At 43.1% G+C, this 20,120-nt stretch overlaps 1 protein-coding gene across 12 annotated transcripts in view; it reads left to right on the forward strand.

Moving 5' to 3' along the window:
• Positions 1-20,120, forward strand: part of Carmil1 (capping protein regulator and myosin 1 linker 1) — a 256,793-nt gene that overhangs the window by 154,821 nt on the left and 81,852 nt on the right. For all 12 annotated transcript variants that reach the window (XM_052729001.1, XM_052729011.1, XM_052729002.1 and 9 more), the window contains 7 exons: positions 2,198-2,275; positions 2,398-2,474; positions 5,730-5,834; positions 8,025-8,094; positions 15,067-15,148; positions 15,678-15,777; positions 15,878-15,932. In XM_052729001.1, coding sequence (XP_052584961.1) covers positions 2,198-2,275; positions 2,398-2,474; positions 5,730-5,834; positions 8,025-8,094; positions 15,067-15,148; positions 15,678-15,777; positions 15,878-15,932 — 567 coding nt within the window. The remainder of the gene's footprint in view (positions 1-2,197; positions 2,276-2,397; positions 2,475-5,729; positions 5,835-8,024; positions 8,095-15,066; positions 15,149-15,677; positions 15,778-15,877; positions 15,933-20,120) is intronic.

Here is a 20,120-nt window from a genome sequence, read left to right on the forward strand (position 1 = left end):
AATATTAATGTTTGACACATCTTCCTGTTGTGTGTGGGGTTAGTTATGAGTTCATTACATGGTAAAGGGTCCCTTCTGGTCACCATGCTGGAGTTTACTGTTGGCAACAGGGCATGCAGACCATGGGTGTTTGGAAAGGGCCTTCATTTGTATACTACTACTCCACAGAGATGAGAGACACTGGAATTTGTTCTCATTTCGTTGTTTTACTTTACCTAGAAGGCGGGGAATGCAAAATGAAAGCTTTGTGTGGATGTGTTTAATTGAGCTCCCTTCCCCTCCCACTTGAAATCATTTTAACAGAGCTTGTTTCCTACTGCCTTTTGACTTCCATTTGTCATTCTGGTGTCCACTTCCGTAATGATCCTCAAACCTACTTCCTCCCAAGATAAAGCAAGGAGCTCCATGGGAAGGACCACAGCCTTCATGGTGGCACCGTGGAGGGTAAATGAGGTGGAATGCTGGGTGTGGCAGCACATTCCTAGCACTCAAGAGGCTGAGACAGGGGAGTTGCAATGAGATTGAGGTTAGCCTGGGCTACAAAGTGAGTTCCAGGCCACCTGAGTTACAGAGTAAAACCCAGCCTTGGAAAATAAAATAGGGGCTGCAGAGATGGCTCAGTGGTTAGAGTGCTCACTACTCTGGCAGAGGACCTGGGTTCAGATTTCAGCACCCACACGGCAGCTCACAGCCACCTGTAACACTAGTTCCAGGGGGTTGGATGCCCTCTTCTTATCTCTGTGGGTCCCTGTGTGCATGGATATGGTACATATGCATACACTCATGTGCATATACACATATATACACTCATGTGCATACACACATTTATACACTTGTGTACATACACACATACATGCACTCATGTGCATACTCATAATATAAATGAGTAAATATTTTAAAATAAAATAAATGAAACAAAAGCAAAGGCAAACAGGGAGAAGAGGCTGGGGTTAAATAATAAGACTCATCTGTAATAGGAACATGAATAAAGATCTCAGACAACAAAATAGCTCCACGTTTCCTGGTCCAGGGGTACAGCTTGTTGCAGTTTGTCTCTGGGTACAGGGGAGTGCAGTGAAGGGGCTGAGTGAATGTGGGCTCCCAGCCAGGGACACACCAAGGTTCTAGAGTCCTCAGCAGGTGCAAAGACTCATGGCTTTCTGCTTTCTGGGAAAGCCACATGTAAAGGGCCCCCTCACTACTTCAGGGAGGAAGAGCTCCCCCACCTGGTAGAAGGAAGCAAAACCACACCAAAATAAAATGGCCTTAAGGAAGGAAGGTCAGGGGAGCTGGAGGCAGAGCCAGGGGGATTTCATGTAAAGGAAGGCAAGACGTTTCTGCTGAACCAGACCTTGCCACCATGTAACCCTTTCTGGGCCTCTGGTTAGTCCAGCGTCTGCAGTCTTGTTCTGTGTTCTTTTGAACTCCTGGCTGCAGAGGAATTTTCTGAAGTACTATAGAGTCACACTGCAGCATTTAGTGAATGTTAGCTCAGGAATGAGCCTGGTTGTCACCTGGGTCGGGAAACTTAACTCTGGCTTCTGTTTACACTGGAAATTAAGGACATCAAAGGGATTTATTTCATTGTTTTCATGCCCAGGCACGGTTGTGGGAGGTCAGGAAATTTTGGGCATTGTGGTGTCCTCAAACAAGAAATTCTAGCAGTACTTGAATTTCGAGTTCTTTTGGTTTTGTTTTCCTAATAGTTTCCTCAGAACAATCTTGTTCGAGTTTTAGAAGTCCCTAAAGATGGAAAAGTCATTATACTGGGGAGAAGAGAACATAGTCTGAGACCATCCATGGCTCAAATTCAAACAGCACTTTTCTTAACACTTTGAGTGACTTGAATTTTGATAGGGGGACTGCAGTCCAGGTGCTGTTTCAGACTAAGGAGTTAAGGTCAATTAGCCGTGCTCAGATTATATAATAAAGACTGAACTGATCAAGCAAACAGCCGCGCGTAAATGAGGGGTGTATGGCGTAAGACCCCTCTTGGCCGTAGCTTTTTGCCTGCGTAGTTTCTCTAAGTGCCCTTTGGGTTTTCGCTCCTAAGGAAGGGGATAGGAAAACAACAAGTCTGCAAATGTTCTGAGGAGCAGTCAAGAAGGTCAGGGGCACGTGGCTGACTGTATTGAAGCATCAGCTTGCATGGTGGTGTCTTTCTAGGGCCTAACATCACTCTTCTGTTTCTTTCCAGCACATGTACAATTTTTTGGCGCAGCCCAACACCATTGTTCATCTGGATTTATCTAATACAGAATGTTCTCTGGACATGGTAATGCTTCTGTCTGCCCCTCGGGCTCTCAGCATGCCTCCTTGATGCACCCTGTCTCTTTAGTGAAATATTCTCATGGACCTAGAATTATGTGGAAATGATAACTTCCGTTTCTTCCTCAGGTGTGTAGTGCTCTTCTCCGGGGGTGCCTTCAGTGTCTCGCTGTGCTCAATCTCTCCAGATCGGTCTTCTCTCACAGGTACGGCTGTCTCCTGCTGCCATGGCTGTCTTAGAGTCTCTTCTTCTGGGAAGAGGTGTGAGGATACTGAACGTAGAGTGAGTGATGGGAAGAGAATTTGTTGTTGTTGTTTGAGACACAGTTTCACACTATAGCCTGGCATCAAATTCATGCCAATATTCCTGCCTTGGCCTCTCAAGAGCCTGGATTATAGCCTTGTAGACCATCATACCTGGCTTGGGAACTAAATGTTGTACATGAAAGATGGTCTTAAATCATAACTGTAAGTTTTGGGCCTTGAAAGTTAAAGATTTTTTTGTTGTTGTTGCTGTGTCATTTAAAAACAAAGTTAAGGGCCTTTTCTACAACACTAGCCTGCAAACTATATATATGTGCATGGATTCACATATGTGGATAGTTACTCTCTTAATATAGTAAAACCCCTTTTAAAAATGTCTACATCTTCTTCTCAGTGAGGAGGTTAGAAGTAAATGTGAACAACCTCTGAGAACAAAGAAGAATGGTCACTCTGGGGCTCCTGATTGTGTTTGTAGGAGGGGAGGGCTAATTATAGCATCTCAGTTCTTCTTAAATCTCAGTTCCAGACTTACACCTGCTGACACAGTGCATTAGAAGCAGCAAGGATTCGTAAACATTGGCCACTTAGCAAGGAGTGAGTGATGAAGAGCACTTGTGCCTCACAGGTGCAGCTTCCCTGGCCAATCTGTGCATTAGTCAGGTTCAACCCTCACCGTGCAGGATCATGAAGACATGGCATCGATTGTATTTTACACATTATACTCTTTAATGATCTGCAGAACCGCCTAAGAGTAGTGCTTTCTCCATATTTACTAGCTAATCTTTTTAAAGCTTTATATATTCAAGAGAATAACTGACTTATTTGGAAAATTCAGCTTGGTGGCATGCTTTATTCTATATTGTGCCTTGCAAACATGTCAATATATATTTCCAAATACTTTGGGTCCATTATTCAAGAGTGATATAGACATTTCCCATATGGTGGCACATGGCCGTATTCCTAGATGGTGGAGGCAGGAGAGTTGAGAGTTCAAGGTGATCCTCAGTCACATGGTGAGTTTGAGAATAGCCAAGACTACATAGGCCCCTGTCTCAAACAAGCAAACAGAACAAAACGGAGAGAGGGAGATAATCCTTTACATACCAAAAATATACTTCCAATTCCTCAATAGAGTGTAGTTAGAGAATGTCAAAGTCTGGGAGACAGCATGGTGAGAGAGTGTTCATCCGGGCTGTCCTGTCTTATATGTTTAGAGGCAGGTCACGAAGCCTCACTTTGACAGACCTGTAATTGACTGAGGAACTGAATTACAGGATGACAGCTCCGCTTATAAAGGTTTTTGTATAATCAGCACTTTTGAGTTCAGTCGCTGTGAATTCTGCTGTGACTGGTCCTCAGTGGCGCTGTTCTTTGCATGTAGCAGAATGGTGCTAACACATTACCTTGTCATCCGGATGAAAGATTATGATTAAACCGTTAATACTCGGCACCTTGCTTGGATAGACTCCTGGAAAGTCCTTGGTTAATCTGTTAAAATTAGTGAGTTTATACTGAGGCATAGATTGTTAGCCAGGCTCGTCAGATTTTGTTCACAAATGATTTCGTAGTTCTGAGTGCCCCATGTGGGCTGACCATTGTCACCTTCAGCCTGGAAGGAAGCATCCTTTATCTGGAATATGTAACAGAGGACAGGAGGGGCCTGTCAGTGTGTGCCCTGGCTCAGAAAGCTGCTTTCTGAGAGTCACATCGGGTCCTTTCGCATTCCACTGGTCGCAGAGGCTCACAGGGCGAAGCCACCTGTCACTTGAGTGGTAACAGGTCACTGTCTCTTATAAAGGGAAGTGAATATTAGGGAATGTTCAAACAACCCCAAAGCAGGGAAACAGGAATAGAAGGATTTCAAAACAGCAATGTAAACCGCATTTACTTACCACAAAATAAACAGAACTGTACTAGCTGACAGACTCTATCACCTGGAAACAGCTCTTTGAAATAGCTGACCAGAATCCTGTTTTTTCCTAGTTGGTTTTTTCTCTTCTCAGGTAAAGATTCTGTGGCTTACATTTTCCTTCCCAAAGAGCTGGAGATCGTCATGTTTTTAAGACGTTGCTTTTAAAGCTCTCAAGTATCACAGGTTTTGAAAGACTTCTCTCTGCACACGCTAAATGCTGTTGCATATTATGTGGTGGACCTAGGCCCCTGAGGTGCCCGCTGCCCTCTGTAGGACTTGCAGTCCTCTAAGTGGCATCGTGGGCTTCAGCTAAGTGCTTCATGCTGCTGAGTCGTTCCCAATTCTTAGCGAGTGGAGTGAGCTAAGCCTGCACTCCACTGTGGGTGCTTGAGGCTTGTTCCTTTGCAAACCATTATAGTACGGGTTTGACTCAGCAGTATGGCTGAGTTTTGACGGATGTAGCAAGAGGAAGCACTATCCAGTCACTTCATTTTCTGCTTGTCTTTATTCTAATGTTTGGCTGAAGTGATGAGGTTTACAGTGTGAATGTAGTGGACAAGTGGGCTATTGGTCCTGCAGCCTTGATGCCGTTTAGTTGAGCTGTTCCTCGGTTCCGCATCAGGTCACCATGTCATGGAGTCTCCCTGTCTGGCCAGCATTGGGTACATAGTAAGACGATTTCAAAACAAAACTGGCTATGGTGATGTATTCCTATCACCCCAGCATTTGGGAGGTGGAGACAGGAGCTGAGGAGTTTGGGGTTATCTTTAGCTATATAGTAAATTTAAGAGCAGCCTGGGTTGCCTGAGACTGTCTCAAAACACAGAGCTGGCTCTGTGACTCAGTGGCAGAGGGCTTACTTGTAGTGCATGGAGTCGTAGGTTCAGTGTCCGGTACAGTAAAAAACCAAGAGCACACAAGCAAATGAACCGTCACTAGGCACTAGGCACACTGCCCAGTGCAGCTTCAGTGCGCCCCACAGCTGCAGTCCAGTGGCAAAGGTCCCCACCCTGATGAGCAACACATAATTCTAACCTCCTATTTGAATGTTTCTTGAAGATCAGTGGGCCAAAATACAGTGAGTTTATTAGATACCAAAAATAGGAATAAATTGTTTCGTGGGTTCAATGGCCTTAAGTTAGCATTTAGACACTTGTTTCCTCTTTGAAGGTCTGCTGGAAAGATGGCTGACTGTGGATCTCACGTCTGCATTCCCAGTAAGCAGGATGGATAGAATATAAGCACCCGCTTGATGCTTGTGTTCTGTTTTCTGTCTTTTTCTCAGGAAAGGAAAGGAAGTCCCCCCGTCTTTCAAGCAGTTTTTCAGCAGTTCTCTGGCTTTGATGCAAATCAATCTTTCAGGCACGAAACTGGCTCCTGAGCCCTTGAAGTGAGTGATTCATTTGTTGTCTCTAGAGCTTTTTTTTTTATTAAGAAATTTTTTATTCATTTTACATACCAACTACAGATCCCCCTCTCTTCCCTCCTCTCATCCCCCAACCTTCTCTCCCCAACCCTCCCCCCCATTCCCTCCTCCGACAAGGTAAGGCCTCCCGTCTCTAGAGCTTTTAAAGTTACCTTTGTGATTATGAATGTGCTGAAGGAAGGAAGGTGGAACAGGCCCGTGAGAAAGCCTTCTGAGGCAGGAGAGTGACTTGCAGGTTGACAGTAAATGGTGCACGTGGATGTTGCTGTATCTCCTGTTACTGTCTTTCTGTGGCTTTTGACCTTCTGTAAATGCTGTCACAGAAAAAAGTTGAGTCCCAGGCATGTGCAGAAATAACACAGTGAACCCCATTCGTGTGTAACTAATGTGCAAAAGTGAGGAAAGTTTGAGATCGTATCCCAGGTACCACTGTCCTTTTAAACCTCTGTCCAGCCCATTTGGGACATTCATACATGCACACGTGTTTGTGAACAGAAAAAGAGAACTGACGACTATGACCTCTTTTTTCACTTGGACAATGTCTACACACACACACACACACACCCCTCATGATTGGTTGCTGGTGGCTTGTAGAAACAGCTGTCAGGATTAGTAGTCTACAGATATTCTTTTATAGTTTAATAATAGTGTTGACATACTCACTCAGCTAATACTTATTTTGAACTTACCACGTGCTTAGTCCTCTTTGCTCATAGAGTAGATTAGGAGATGGCACATTCAGGATGGTTTGGGTGTACACAGTGCTTGCTTCTTTAAGTATGGTTGACCCTTGTACATGTAGACTAGCTGTCCATTGACGACTATGGAGTTCTCACTGTGTGCACAAGGTCCGAGAATTGCTGGAAGGACAAATCCTCAGGAACCTGGCATGAGTTCCTTTTTGTCCCACATTCCCTTTGCCCTCTCATCCTCTGGGGCAGAGGTCCTTTCCCTGGGTGGAGGTCCTTTCTCTAGGATCATCGGGAACAGGTGTCACTCCAGGTAGGAAATGCCTGGTAGGAGATGTTTAGTGTGCACTGTCTGCCTTGAGTCCTGGTCAGTTTCAGGTCTGTCTGTTTCCTTCCTGCTGCTCAAGTTAGAGTTCATCATGAGGTCTGATTGAGGATTTTTATTCATTTTGTGGAATTTATTTTTTAATTGTTTTTTTCTCTTGTTTTTACATTTGTCTATTTAGTGTGTATGTGTGTGTCTGAGTATACCATGGCATGTGTGTAGAGGTCAGAGGACAACTTGCAGGAATTGGTTCTGTCTATCACCAGTGTGACTGGGGTTGAACTCAGGTCATCAGGCCTGGTAGCAGGTGCCTTTTCCCACTGAGCCTCCATTCTGTAGGTTTCAGAGCTGCTGTGCAGGCGTGCTCAACTGTGTTGGACTTCACAGGACTGACTTGTAGCCATGCAATCTGCTTTTGAGTTTTGATATCTGGGCAGTGAATCCAGTCCCCTCAATTTTGTGGATGAGAGATAACATCTGCCCTGACCTGCAATTGGCTGGACTGCCAGGATCCTAGACACAGCCATTGACATGTAGCTCCCTATCTCCAAGGCGTCTGTATCCTTACCTGCACATTCTGTTAGGTGACTTAATAAGGTCATCTAGCTCTCATTTCATCCTCTGGAATACTGTGGGGCCAGACTCCCTCACTGTCTGTTCCTTGGGGAAAGCCAGCCTCTCTCTGCTATGCTAATAACAATCACCTAATAATATTTTAACGATCGTTAAAGCTGTTCTCAAGCAGATGCAGGTGGGACTTTATCTGCGATGAACAAAATTTGATTTCAATATGCAATTAGGTGGGCTGTGGGTTTATTTGCATAGGAATGGCAGTGTTTTCAAGGCTTGCATTTCTGATGGAGTTACCTCCTGTCAGACAGAAGAATGCACAAGTGTCACGTGCCCACCGTTGTCGGAGACAGAATGCAATTGGCATTTTCAAAAAGTGAGAGGGTGCTTGGTGTCTGACCTGTGTTTCAGAAAATGTGTTCGTTTTCCAGGCTTATTCAGTGTGCTTGCTGTATGGTGTGTGTGTGTGTGTGTGTGTGTGTGTGTGTGTGTGTGTGTGTGTGTGTGTGTGATGCATATTGCTGTTCTTCATGTGAAGTTATGCTTAATATGTGTGTTTCCTTTCTTCAGGGCACTGCTCTTGGGCCTGGCCTGCAATCATAGCTTGAAGGGGGTTTCTCTGGACCTCAGCAACTGTGAGGTAAGACCACCCTGACAGCACACTGGAATAGATCATAGCCTCAAAATAGTTTTTGCATTCTCCCTGGGAAAGTGTGATACTGTGATTCCATAGAGAGAAATGAAGTGGAAAAGCACATTATACAAGTGTCACATGTTCTGTGTTTTGCAATTTTATCTACAAGTCACCACAGAGCACCTTTCCAATTACTTTCGAGGATGCTTTTAATGACTTTCCCCTCATTCTTAGTGCCTGTTGCCTGAGTATTTTATGATGAATCCCCACAATATAAAACCATAAAGTAGCTTTACCGTCATGAAATACAGTGTACCACATTGCTTTCAGGGGACGAATATGTAGAGCTGAATTTGGACTTGTAGGATGTAAAACAGAATGGCTATCTTCTTATTAACTCTTTTTTAATATCTTAGTTTAAGACAGGAGCATTAAAGCATCTCTTGAAATTATGCAGCAGCTCTGAACACTTCCAGTGGAAGAGCCGTCAGAGAAGAGCCGAGGCTAAAGGCTTGTCTGTGTTAGAGGACACATAGACTTTCCTTATCTGGAAACTGTCAGCTCATGTGGAGATTAGTAAGGCAATCCCAGGTGCAGACACTGTTCTGAGTCTGGCTTTGCCCAGTGTGTTCTCCCCATCTCTTCTTCCTGGCTGTCTGCGGTCCTGTTGGCACCTTTAGGCTTACTGTACCAAGGTCCCCATGAGCCCCCCTCCTCAAGGCCACCCTCTTTGAGGACCTAATTCAAAGCCAGTCTTCCTTATAAATCCATCAGACTGTGTCATCCTAGGTGGACTGACTGATGTATTAGTATTTGGCTCGTTCCTGTGGCAGATGTCTGACAAAGGGAACTTGAGGAAGACAGGTTGATTTTGGCTCACTCTTCAAGGCTGCAGTCCATCATCTCAGGAAGGCAGGGTGCGGAGAACCAAGCAGCTGTGACCCTGGTGCCATAGCCAGGAAGCAGAGAGCAATGGATGCTGGTGCTGGTTGTTTTATCTTTTTTTTTTTATTAAATATAGGACCTCCAGTTCATGGGCTGTTTCTGCCTACATCATGTGGGACTTCTTTGTGGGAATGCCCCTATAGGCATACCCAGAACTGTGCCTCCTAGGTGGTTCCAGATCCAGTCTGGGTTGATAGTGTAGATGAGCTATCACTGATGACGTCACTGAACCTCTGGGTTTGTGCGAGATAGAAGAATTAGTGTTTTCCTGGGAAGATGTCACAAGATCTGAAGGAGCTCTATTTGGAAAAGTACCCCGAGTCGTCCTCTCTGGCTGTGTTCCCGTCTGACTCACTGCCTATCATTCCTTCGTTGATATGCAGCACTCACACAATTGTAAAATTGTGTTTGCTTTCCTAGCCAGGCTGTGGCTTTCTTCTGGAGGGTAATGTTTGTGTCATACTGACATGGGCTTCCTTACTGATTCACAAAATGCCAAGCACCAAGCCAACACTAGATACTGAATAAGATTTACATCCCTATATGAACAGTCTAGAAGTTGACAAGACTGAAATTGTTCATATGAATTATCAGTGTTACATTTTTCTTTAATTTTAGTGTGAAGGTCACTTTTGTGACCTATTAATCTTATTGCTTTGGAAAAGCAAAAACTCCACAAAAGTTAAAAACCAAAGGAAAACACTCTAGAATATTAATTTTGAGTAATGGAACTGTAATTCCAATCATTGGCGCTCTCTTTATAAAGACAGATGAGAAGTAGAAAGCAGCTCCAGCAATATGAACGTTTTACTTATTAACATTTTGCTAAGGGTGTGTCAGTAATAAAAACCATTTATCATGGGAATGGGCTGACAGGATCTGCTAGGGGTCATTCTCTCAGGAACAGGAAGTTGGTGAGAGTACTGTAACCAAACACTGGCCAAACTATATTAGCTGTGACTCAGCTGGGGCTTTTTCAACCTGATACGAGACAGTCTGTCACCATGATCAAGCTGTGACAGGCGTGAGTGATCTGTTGGTCTCATGTACAGATGAGGAAATGGTGAGGTCTAATGTATTTGAAGCAGTCCAGCTCTCTGCTGGCACTGTGTTGACGCCAACATTGGCGTCAACATTAAATATGATTAGATATGTTCTTCTTAACAATTTGAGACAGGACCTTGCTCAAAGACTACCAGGTGGACCTGGTTTAAAACTTGTTCTTAAATCTCTTCTTGTTTCTTGAAAATCTTTTGAAGGTAATATTAGATGACCCATATAAAATATTTTGATAGGTTAAAAATGTCAGACAGACCAGGTATGGTGGTACACTCCTGAAATCCAAGCATTAGGAGAGTGGAGGATACATTTGAGGGCAGGGGCATCACACAGTTTCTACGGCCATTTTTATGAAAGCCAACCTAACTACTGATAGGCCTTTGTGCTCGTAGTTTTCTTTTTATGACAACAGGAATCCTGATCAAATGATTCCTTTTGACAGTGGGATTGAGCATTATTGTTATGATAATTTTATCTTAATTTCCATCTTTCATTTATGCATTATAGGAAAATTTACAATGCTAAGAAAGCAAGCCTTAGAGGTATCATAGTCCTGTGTTTATCCAGTTTCATAGCTGAAGTTCCAGGACCAGTGACCATGCTTCCTGGTTATGTGTTACATTGCTGCTCATTAAACTTGGTGCAGCACAAAATTATTTTTCTAAGTTGTTACAGTATTTTGTTCCATACTTGCTTCTTAGAGCTAGATGTCCAAATATAGCTGGATTTCTTTACGACACAATCAGAGTCTTGGAGTTACAAGATAATTGAGACACTTGCTGTTTCTTGGGTTTGACCATCAGTCCCCAGTTTTGGTTACTAAGACTTTATGCATTGCTCTCAGAAGGAAACTTTCCTTAACATAGAAATATTATTTTACTATTCGTCCTCTCTTTCTCCACCTTAAATGCAGCTTCCCTCAATCTTAGTATGCTAGTCAAAATCATGGAAGAATTCCACACTTAACTTTCTCCTCATGATCAGATAAATACAATTTTTAAAACAAGTTTTGAAAGATATGTTAAATTTTTGAGAGACAGGGTCTCTTGTAGACTAGCCAGTCTAAAAATTTGCTTTATAGCCAAGGATGACCTTGAACTGTTAATCTCAAGGATTGGGACTGCAGGCATGTGTTATCACACCCACGTCCCTATTCCATACATGCTTGAATGTTAGATTTGACTTTTCGCGTAGAGCTGTACTGTCTACAGTGCTCCACCTCCATAAGAGGACACTCAGGAAAGCAATGCAGTTAAATTGTTCAGTGATGTAGTAACACTTAATTGCTCTCTGGTTTCCTTTTTTTTTTTTTTTTTTTAAGACAGGATCTTATATATCTCTAGATAGCTAGGACTCTATGTAGACCAGGTAGTCTGGCCTCAAGTTTGTAGCACTCCCTGTCCCCCAATGTTGGAAATGCAGGTGTGTACCACCACACTGGCTCCGTTTTGCTTATTTTTCCTTATCTGTTGGTTATTGTTTGAGTCAAGGCCTCACTCTCTGACTAGAACCACCATGTAGCACAATCTGACTTCAAACTGACCATCTTTCTGCAGTAAGTTCCTGAGTGTGGGATGATAAATGGACTACCTGCCACTCCCATCCCCAGCTCCATCTTGCTTTCTTTTAAATAATGCCAGTGGGGGGGGATGCAAATGAGCATGATTTAAAAACCAGTTTTATATTCACATATGCACACGTGGCTCTAATTATGCAAATTCATTTAAAAGGATTTTCATTTACAGTAATGGAAAAGCTTTTACTGTTTTGGGAAAGGTTTAGCTTTAAGGGAATTTGGGGCACCTAATAACTTATAAATGTAATTGAATACTCTTGGTAACCGAAGATGAGTATTTTAATTTTTGGATAGTGTTGGAAGTGTCTGTGGACTTGACTGGTTAGGCAGGGTGTTGAGGGCTTTGCCTTTATTCTTGTTCTGCCTGCTGCTGATAACGCTTTTTGTCTTTTTCCTCCCTGGGCTTCCCGTAGCTTGGCCACTGTGTAAGTACTTCACGCCTCAATAACTTAGGATATATACAACTAGTTCACTGTTCTTAAGCATCGAAAAAACATGCTAGGTGTGTCTATTCTACAAGTACATCACTAAAAATAGTTCCAAGATGAACAGAATCGGTCACTACATGTCAATGGCATTTTCTGTTTCTGTGAATGGAATATTTCTTTTACTGCACCTATAGTGATAGAGTGTAGGGATTTTCTTGTATAATTTTATTTCTATACAAGAGTCCTTGTCAGCACGTAGCATAATGTCAGAAAGGTCGAGGAACTTGGGCTTATCTTCTTAAATTTGCGCCTTTTTCATGCTCTGAATATCATGCTGTGTTTCCTGATGGCTTCTAATTGAGCTTTGGCATGTGTCAAGCAGGTCGCTTCAAGGGTGAACAAGGCTGTGGTTAGAGCAATGCGTCTCAAGAGCTATGGATGGTGAAGAATCTGCCTTTTCTTCTTTTCTGTTGACTGTTAAAGTTGGCAGTCCCAAAGTGACACTTTCATAAAATATATTTAGAATTAATTCCTAGAAATATCTACAAAGACAAAATATACAAGCCCTCCATTTTTGTTATTATGTACAATAGGACTCCAATTGCTACTAAGAGCTCTGAGGAATTTATATTTCATTTCTATGGTTCTGCTTCTTCCTCGAGATCGTTGGTGCAATGGTCCATGAGGGTGGAGGGAGCAGAAGAACAGGGTTCAGACAGCTTTGGGTACAATGGAGACAGCCCTCTGGGAGAGGACTTCAATGAATCAGCTCAACTCTATTCTGGAGTAAAAGGAACCTAAAGGATTGGGGGACCTGGGGACAAACCCTAATTTGCATTAAGTGGCACACTCCTATCATAAGGCTTCCTTTGTGGCAGCAGGGTCCTATACAAAGCTCCTAGCATAAGTCTTAGTTACCATATGTGCAGCAGGGCAGCCTTCTAGCAGGCAAGTATGCCAAAAGTCACCCTAGAGAGAAATCAGACATCCATGTTTAGAGACAGATTTCAGATAAGGTCAGTCCTGCAGGCCCAGGGACATTGTCCAGATAAGGGCAGGTAGAGAGCAGGAAATGCCACTGTGGGGGAGGAAGTCCTCATGCCACCGAGCTTTGGAAAAAGCAGGCCATGATAGACGGCAACCTCTGACTAACCAGCAAAGCCTCCCAACAAATTTTGACCTTATCATAGACCAGATACCTACTGTTTATAGATAGATATGAGCTTTCCCATGGCTCTTGGAATAGCATAGTTCTGGGAACCTTTAGAGCTGCCAATGAGGAATGAAGAGATGGCTCAGTAGTTAAGAAACCCCGTAGCCCTTGGGGATTGGAGGCCCTCTGCTGGTCTCTGAGAGTACCCAAGTGTGTGCATGTGTGCTCATATGCACACACACACACACACACTTAAAAAAATTAAATTGAAAACTACAAATCCTTAAAACCTTATGCTGAGAAACAAACAAACAAACAAGGTTTGTATGGAGTTGCCGTGGTGAGACAGGCTTGACAGTCCTTGGCGGAAAGCTGAAGAGTACCAGAAAATAACTAGCAAAGTGCAGCAGTTCCTCGGCAGCTTGGGAATCTGTATCTGAGACATCATCGACTGTGGGTCCAGAATACTTGTGGGTCTACACTGAACAGATCCAGGCTGTTCTCCTCATCACCAGTCCTTAAACAGTACTGCACAGAAACTCTTCACATGCCGTTGTTCACAGTTGAGTGTTGGAAGTAACGTGGAGGTGAATTAATGTCAAGGGAGGGCATGTGTACCTCACATGCAGCTCCCACGTGGTCTGTGTGTAAAGGACGTGAGCATGCTGGATTGTGGTGTCTACAGGAGTCCTGGGAACCAGCCCATTCCTATGCGCATGGTCACTGCAGAGTGAGAGGAACTAGGCAAGCTCTCCCCTGTAGGCTGGTGTCTGTTCCTTGGGAGTAGGCAGATCAGTCTCTTTTAGAGGTCTTCCTCTGGGTGACTCTCACCCAAGGCACCTGACAAATTTGCTATCACCTTAAAAAGTAAAAATAGTGGAATATCCTTAAGTACTCCTGGACAAAGAGTGACCCCAGAGATCTGTGCTTAACAAACAGGAGTGCACAGCGGAGTTTGTAGACTGACTCCAGGCATCATAAAACTATTGCGTATGAACTAAGAAATGAGGATTCTTTAAATTCCTGTATCAGCTTGAACAATTAGAAAATGGTATCTCATAAGTTTAGTGTAGAAATGGATATAAATGCTATAAAAATGCTTCATGTTCCTGGGCATGTAGTAGGTTCCTAATAAATGATAACTGGTCTCTTCCAGTTAGATGATGAGTTTCCTGACGAGGAAGGGCTATGGGCACTTTGCATCATGTAGAAGAACTTATGGTAGTCCAGTGTTATCAGAGAATTTGAAAGATGTGAGCCCCGCATACTTGCCTTGACTTCCTAGGGAAAGACTGAGGGGTGGGAGCTTGTCTCGTATGGCGGCTGCCTTGCTGCTCCCTGGGATGATGAGTCAAACCTTGGAAGCAGAAGCAATGGCTTGAAACGCTAGTGTTCTAGTGTCTGAAGGGATTCGCTTGGTTTCCAGAATTTGAACGAAAGTTCTTGTGTACTCACATGCATTGCCTTTTTGTTGTTGTTTTGGTTTGGTGTTTGGTGCTGGAGGTTGAGCCCAGAGCCTTGAGCATGTGAGATAAGCTCCCTACCACTGAGCTGCATCCCCCAGCCCTCCACTGAGTAAAGTTGACCTGCCTGTCCCCACTTCCCCCCCTTCTTTTTCTAAGAACTTTAGGATTTAAGGTTGGATCGTGTGGTGTAGCAAACAGTACACCTTTACCACTGATAATAGCATCCTCCCTCTATTTGGAGCTGATAAACCTTTGCTTCTCGATGGCTTATTTTAAGCATTCTGTAGTGATTTTTCAGTTTCTCCTGCAGCAGGAAGAGGACCTCACCTTGTGTTTGCTCTGTTTCTCTAGCTGAGGTCAGGAGGAGCTCAAGTGCTAGAAGGCTGCATCGCCGAAATCCACAACATCGTCAGCCTGGATATCTCCGACAACGGTAAGACACGAAAGAAACTAAAATGCTACTGGAACAAGCAAGGAACGGGAAAATGGCCCACTAGCCACAGCCCAATATGCAAATTCTAAAACAAATCATAACATATCTTCTCTCCTGTGGTGAAGATCTGAGTCCAGCAGTTTTAGCTTCTTGGTAGTCATAAAACTGTTTCCAAATTTTTACGTAATTAGCTTCATTTCTGCTGCTTTAGTGACTGTTCTGATCCTGTTAAATTTGTATAGAAAACTTGTATAACAAGTTACCTAGCAGTGAGCAGTATGGGAGAGGGGAAACTGTCCGCCGATATGATTTCTGGGTCCCGCTGACTTTGCATGGACACTGACTGTAGAGGAGGCTTAGGTAAGTCCTTGAAGAGACTGAGTTCACCCCTGTGAACCAATAGGCCCTGAAAAGAGGCCAGAGAGCTCCTCTGAGAAGAAAGACTGAGGGTCGAGGGGCCCTGAGCTCAGCACAGCAGGAATTCACTTCTCCACTTGTGTTTTAATGCGGTCTTTACTCTCCTTTCCAGGCTTAGAATCCGACCTGTCTACCCTAATAGTGTGGCTCAGTAAAAACAGATCCATACAGCACCTGGCATTAGGCAAAAATTTTAATAATATGAAATCCAAGTAAGAGTTTTGAATTTTCTATATGACAATGATGAAAATAACCAGCCTCCTGACAGCTTTTGATTTGATTCCACTGTCCACGTCTTTAAAATCTCTTTAGAAATCTGACGCCTGTGTTGGACAACTTGGTGCAGATGATCCAAGATGAAGACTCTGTGAGTATCACGTGACCCACTTGACTTGTTTCCTCTTTGTGGTTGTTTCTATTGGATTGATGCGGATGGGCTTTCAGATAATTTACATATTTTACATTTTATCAGTGTTTTAAAAATAGACTATGCCTTAGTAGAGTTTTGAATATATTTAAAATTCTATTCTCCTATTCACCAGGAAGATTAAAACCAAGAGCTTTTGCAAACATTGATAATTATTATTATTATTAATTTGTGGGTATGCACTCAGTCAGAAGTACCATGGTGCGTGTCCCGAGGTCAGAGGGGGCCTCACAGGAGTCAGTTCTCCTCTTCCACTATGTGGGTCTTGGGGATTTTAGGTTGTGAGGCTTGGCAGCAGGGACTGTTACCCACTGGGTCATCTCACTGGTCCAAACTAAGAGATTGTCAAAGGTGTAAAGTAACTCTTCAGCCTGTCTGCATCCTAACCAGCTAACCCATCAACCTGCAGATTATCTGGCTAGTTGTTTTTACCATGTATTATGGCAAGAAATATCATGTCTCAATTTGGACTTCACCTGGTAATTATACCGAATTTCAGTGCTAAAGAAGTTTGCTCTCATTTTCAGGGCTGCTTGGCCTCTGGTCACCTTCCTTGTGTTTTTATGCCTTTTTAGTTGCTTCTGAGCAAGACTTAGATCAGAGTGAAGGTGATGAATTTCAGGTAGAATTCTATTGTGCGTGAGAAGGAAGCTATTTAACTGAAAGTAGAAGACCCTTCAGGAAGTCATTGGATCAAGAGTGGTGTGCCTTACGTTACGTTCTATTGATGCTCCGTAAGACTTTGTCCTTCTCAAAGCCATATTCAGTCATGAAACATAGTTTCTAAAATTCAGATTCTTGTTGCCATTATAAAGAGCCACACTGTGGGTTGTAAGGTAATTTCTTACATGAAACAGGTGAAGCATGTCACATTCTGAAAATACCATTTCCGCTTTTGAACTGAAACCAGGAAATGATAGAAAATCCTATGACATCTGTAAGCTGACTTCCCTAAGGCAGCTATGGGGCTGTGGGGTTCAGGTACCTCTGACCTGCTAGCCCTCGCTTCACCTAAGATGTGAAAATTCTGTTTTCTTGATATTCTCACATGTAATTTCTGACCTGTGCTAAACAATTCGATTAATTATTGAATGGATTCTGCTGCTTTGCTGTGACCTCATCTGCTAAGAACCTCGGTATTCTGCTCCCCTTCTATTAGATTATTAAAGTCAAGGGTAAAATTGGAGTGTAATTCTAATTTTATACATTTATTTTGACTTTTTTCTACTCTGCTATACTAACATTTCAGATTTCCTAAGATTGGCCCAATTTTAAAAGATTTGAGAACTTAATGTTACAAATATCATACTTAGTATTCATCCCCAAATATGTGTCTTAGTAAGTAACTTAAGAAGTTTTTGAGTTTTTGAAGACTGTATATATTTCAAGTTCTGATTATTGCTTAAGGGTCTTCAAATTGTTTTTGTAGTTTTAGAGTTTCCCACTTAAAGATAATTTTGATATTTAAAAACGCACCTGAAAACACATTTGGAGATGACACATTTGCTATGTAAATGTGGATTCTGCCAAGTTGCAGGTTTGATTAGAATGTTGATAATAACTCAACGATGAATAGCTTTTTTTATTTTTGTGTCACTGAAAATGATGTGGGTTTTTCAAAAGGCAATCACCGCCCCCCCTTTTTTTTAACTTATGAATCTGTAATACGCAAACCAATTTAAAGTGATTAGGAGTTGAGCCCCATGCACTCAAAAATTCCACAGAAAACTGATTCCTTTGGGCCTATTTTTGGTTTTGCATAAGTAAGAGTTGGACATTCAGAAGTAATCTCCTCCTCTGACACCTTGCCCTCTGTGGAACACGTTCCTTGGCAGCCCGTGGGATATCTTAGTCCCCCAGAACTGCAATGACACTTGGTGGGAAAACCCAGATCCCTGAGAGTCCCAGTGTCGCCCCCCCACCGTAGGTGAAGGTGACTGCATCCATTCATGAGATGGTGACAGTGAGTGGCTAGCAAGGCAGAGAATCTTTTCTGAAGAACTGCGTAAAACCCCATGTGATCCACAGAACAGGATGAGTTTCCCCCAGGAGGGCCTGCGACCTGGAGACCGAGTCTAGATTAAACATTAAGCATTCAGGTAGTACGGCTGTATAGAAAGAAGGGCGATGAATCGGGAGAGCTGACCTTATAAATATGTATGTGGTTCAGACCCTCCTGTTCCCATTATGGCTCCACCCATTATTCTTCAGTGTTAACCGGGGTGTGTTGGAATTTGAATGTCGTGATGGAATAGTAGTTTGGTAGCTTCTTGATCTGGCAGTTTCCTAATATCAGAAAGAAGCCGTGACAGATCATTTTTGCCGTGGTGGAATAGAGCGCAGAAATGGGGAGCTGGCTACAGCTTTCCATAAGGCAGTGTTGCGTGTGTTTTTGCTTATGGTATCAGGTTGCCTGAGTCTGAGTATTTTTCATTCATCTAAATGTAAGATATTAAGAACACTGTAGCCACTTCGCTTTTTGGCTGAGATATCATTGTCTTAGCCACCACCAGTCCCTTTCACTTGTATAGGTTTGATTCTGATTGAGGTGCCAGTGCCTTCTGATTTGTCCCAGGGTGAGTCTGAGCAGCAGCATTTCATTTGGATGTCAAGGATGATGGTGTGGTCACTCAGTCTAACCGAGTCACATGATAGTGCTGTGTAGATATTTGAGTATTTCATTTTTTATCCTTCTTCTCCTTTGAAACAGGGTCTCATATAGTGCAGTCTGGCCTCGATTTCTCCTCCGGCCTATCTCTCTCAGGTGCTGAGATCAGAGGTGTGAGCCCCCATACCTGACTGATGTCTAAATTTTAACTCCGCCCCCCCCTCCTGTCCCTTGTACTTCATTGAGAGAGACCTCTTCCTTTTATATACTTTGGTGCGTGATCAGTGCGACCTGGTGGGACAGACACAGGTAGATCCTGTGTTGTGTTTGCTTGTTGTCATGGAGATCACTCAGGTTCATACTGTGCCCTAATTTCATAGGCCATGAAGGGAAACCTTAGAGTCTTCTAGCCATTCACCTGCTTGGGATGTGAGAGCTGCTGAAGGGAATGAGGCTAGAGTAGACCACTCCACATCTCCCAGAAGATGTCTGCATTCCCCAGGTCTAAATTGGGACTTTTAGTGCCTTTGTGGTTCATGCTTTGGAATTCATCCCATTTCATTAAGCTATGCCTTGCACCAAGCTCTACAAACGCAGATGCCCACAGAATTAGGGAGACAGTAGAGCAGGTTGAGCGATCTGGGCACAAGGAGGAAGCCCTGTTAAGAGTTTGGTCAGGTACCCTGTTGGCCAAATCAAACCTGTGTCCAGCCTGTGTGGCTTTCAGTCTCTAGTTTAAGGGAACAGAGAAGGTGCTAGTGTGCAGTCTCATGCAGTGTGTGGTCAACTGAACAGGTCATACAGATAGGACTTTTTGTTTCTGAACTGCAGACATAGCTTCTTATGGAAACTTAAGAGAGTTAGATGATGATGAACAAAACTGTTCTGAAATAAGCTCCTGGAGGTAGTATGATGGAGTTGTTGAGAGCACACAGTCTGAAACCAGCTCGTTCAAGCCGATCCCGATTCAGCTCCTTTCTAACTCTGGGACTTTGTTTCTGTTTGGCTGTTTTGTTTTTGGTAAGATGGAATACCATGCACCCTGTGCTGGCTTTGAACTTCTGCTTCCACTTCCCAAGTGTTGGGATTACACACTTGTACTCCCCGCCCCTCCATGCTGTCTAACTGTGTGACTTTGTTTGAGTTGCTTAACCCTTCTGTTTCTTGTTTGGTAAATGACGATGGGAATCATGTCCATGTAATGGATGGCTAAGAGGGTTAAAAGGTCTAGAGACATGGCTCAGCTGTTAAAGGCTAAATAATACAAAAATACGTGATCAACACATGAAAAGAGTATGTGGTGATTAGATATAATAAATGATTAATAAATATTTCATTGGCCAAACATTATTCATCTTGGGTGGTTTTTATTTTGTTCTTGGCCTCTGTGTTTTAGAGTTATTATTTCACTTATAGAAAATAAAATGGGTAGAAAAGAATAATACCTCATTTGGGACAGTTTGGTGATCCATGGTTTGACATAGAAGCCCCAGATAGTCAGCAATAATTCAGCCTAGGTT

The sequence above is a fragment of the Peromyscus californicus genome, unplaced genomic scaffold, assembly GCF_007827085.1.
Source record: "Peromyscus californicus insignis strain IS unplaced genomic scaffold, ASM782708v3 Scaffold_8__1_contigs__length_139910024, whole genome shotgun sequence".
NCBI lineage: Eukaryota > Metazoa > Chordata > Mammalia > Rodentia > Cricetidae > Peromyscus > Peromyscus californicus.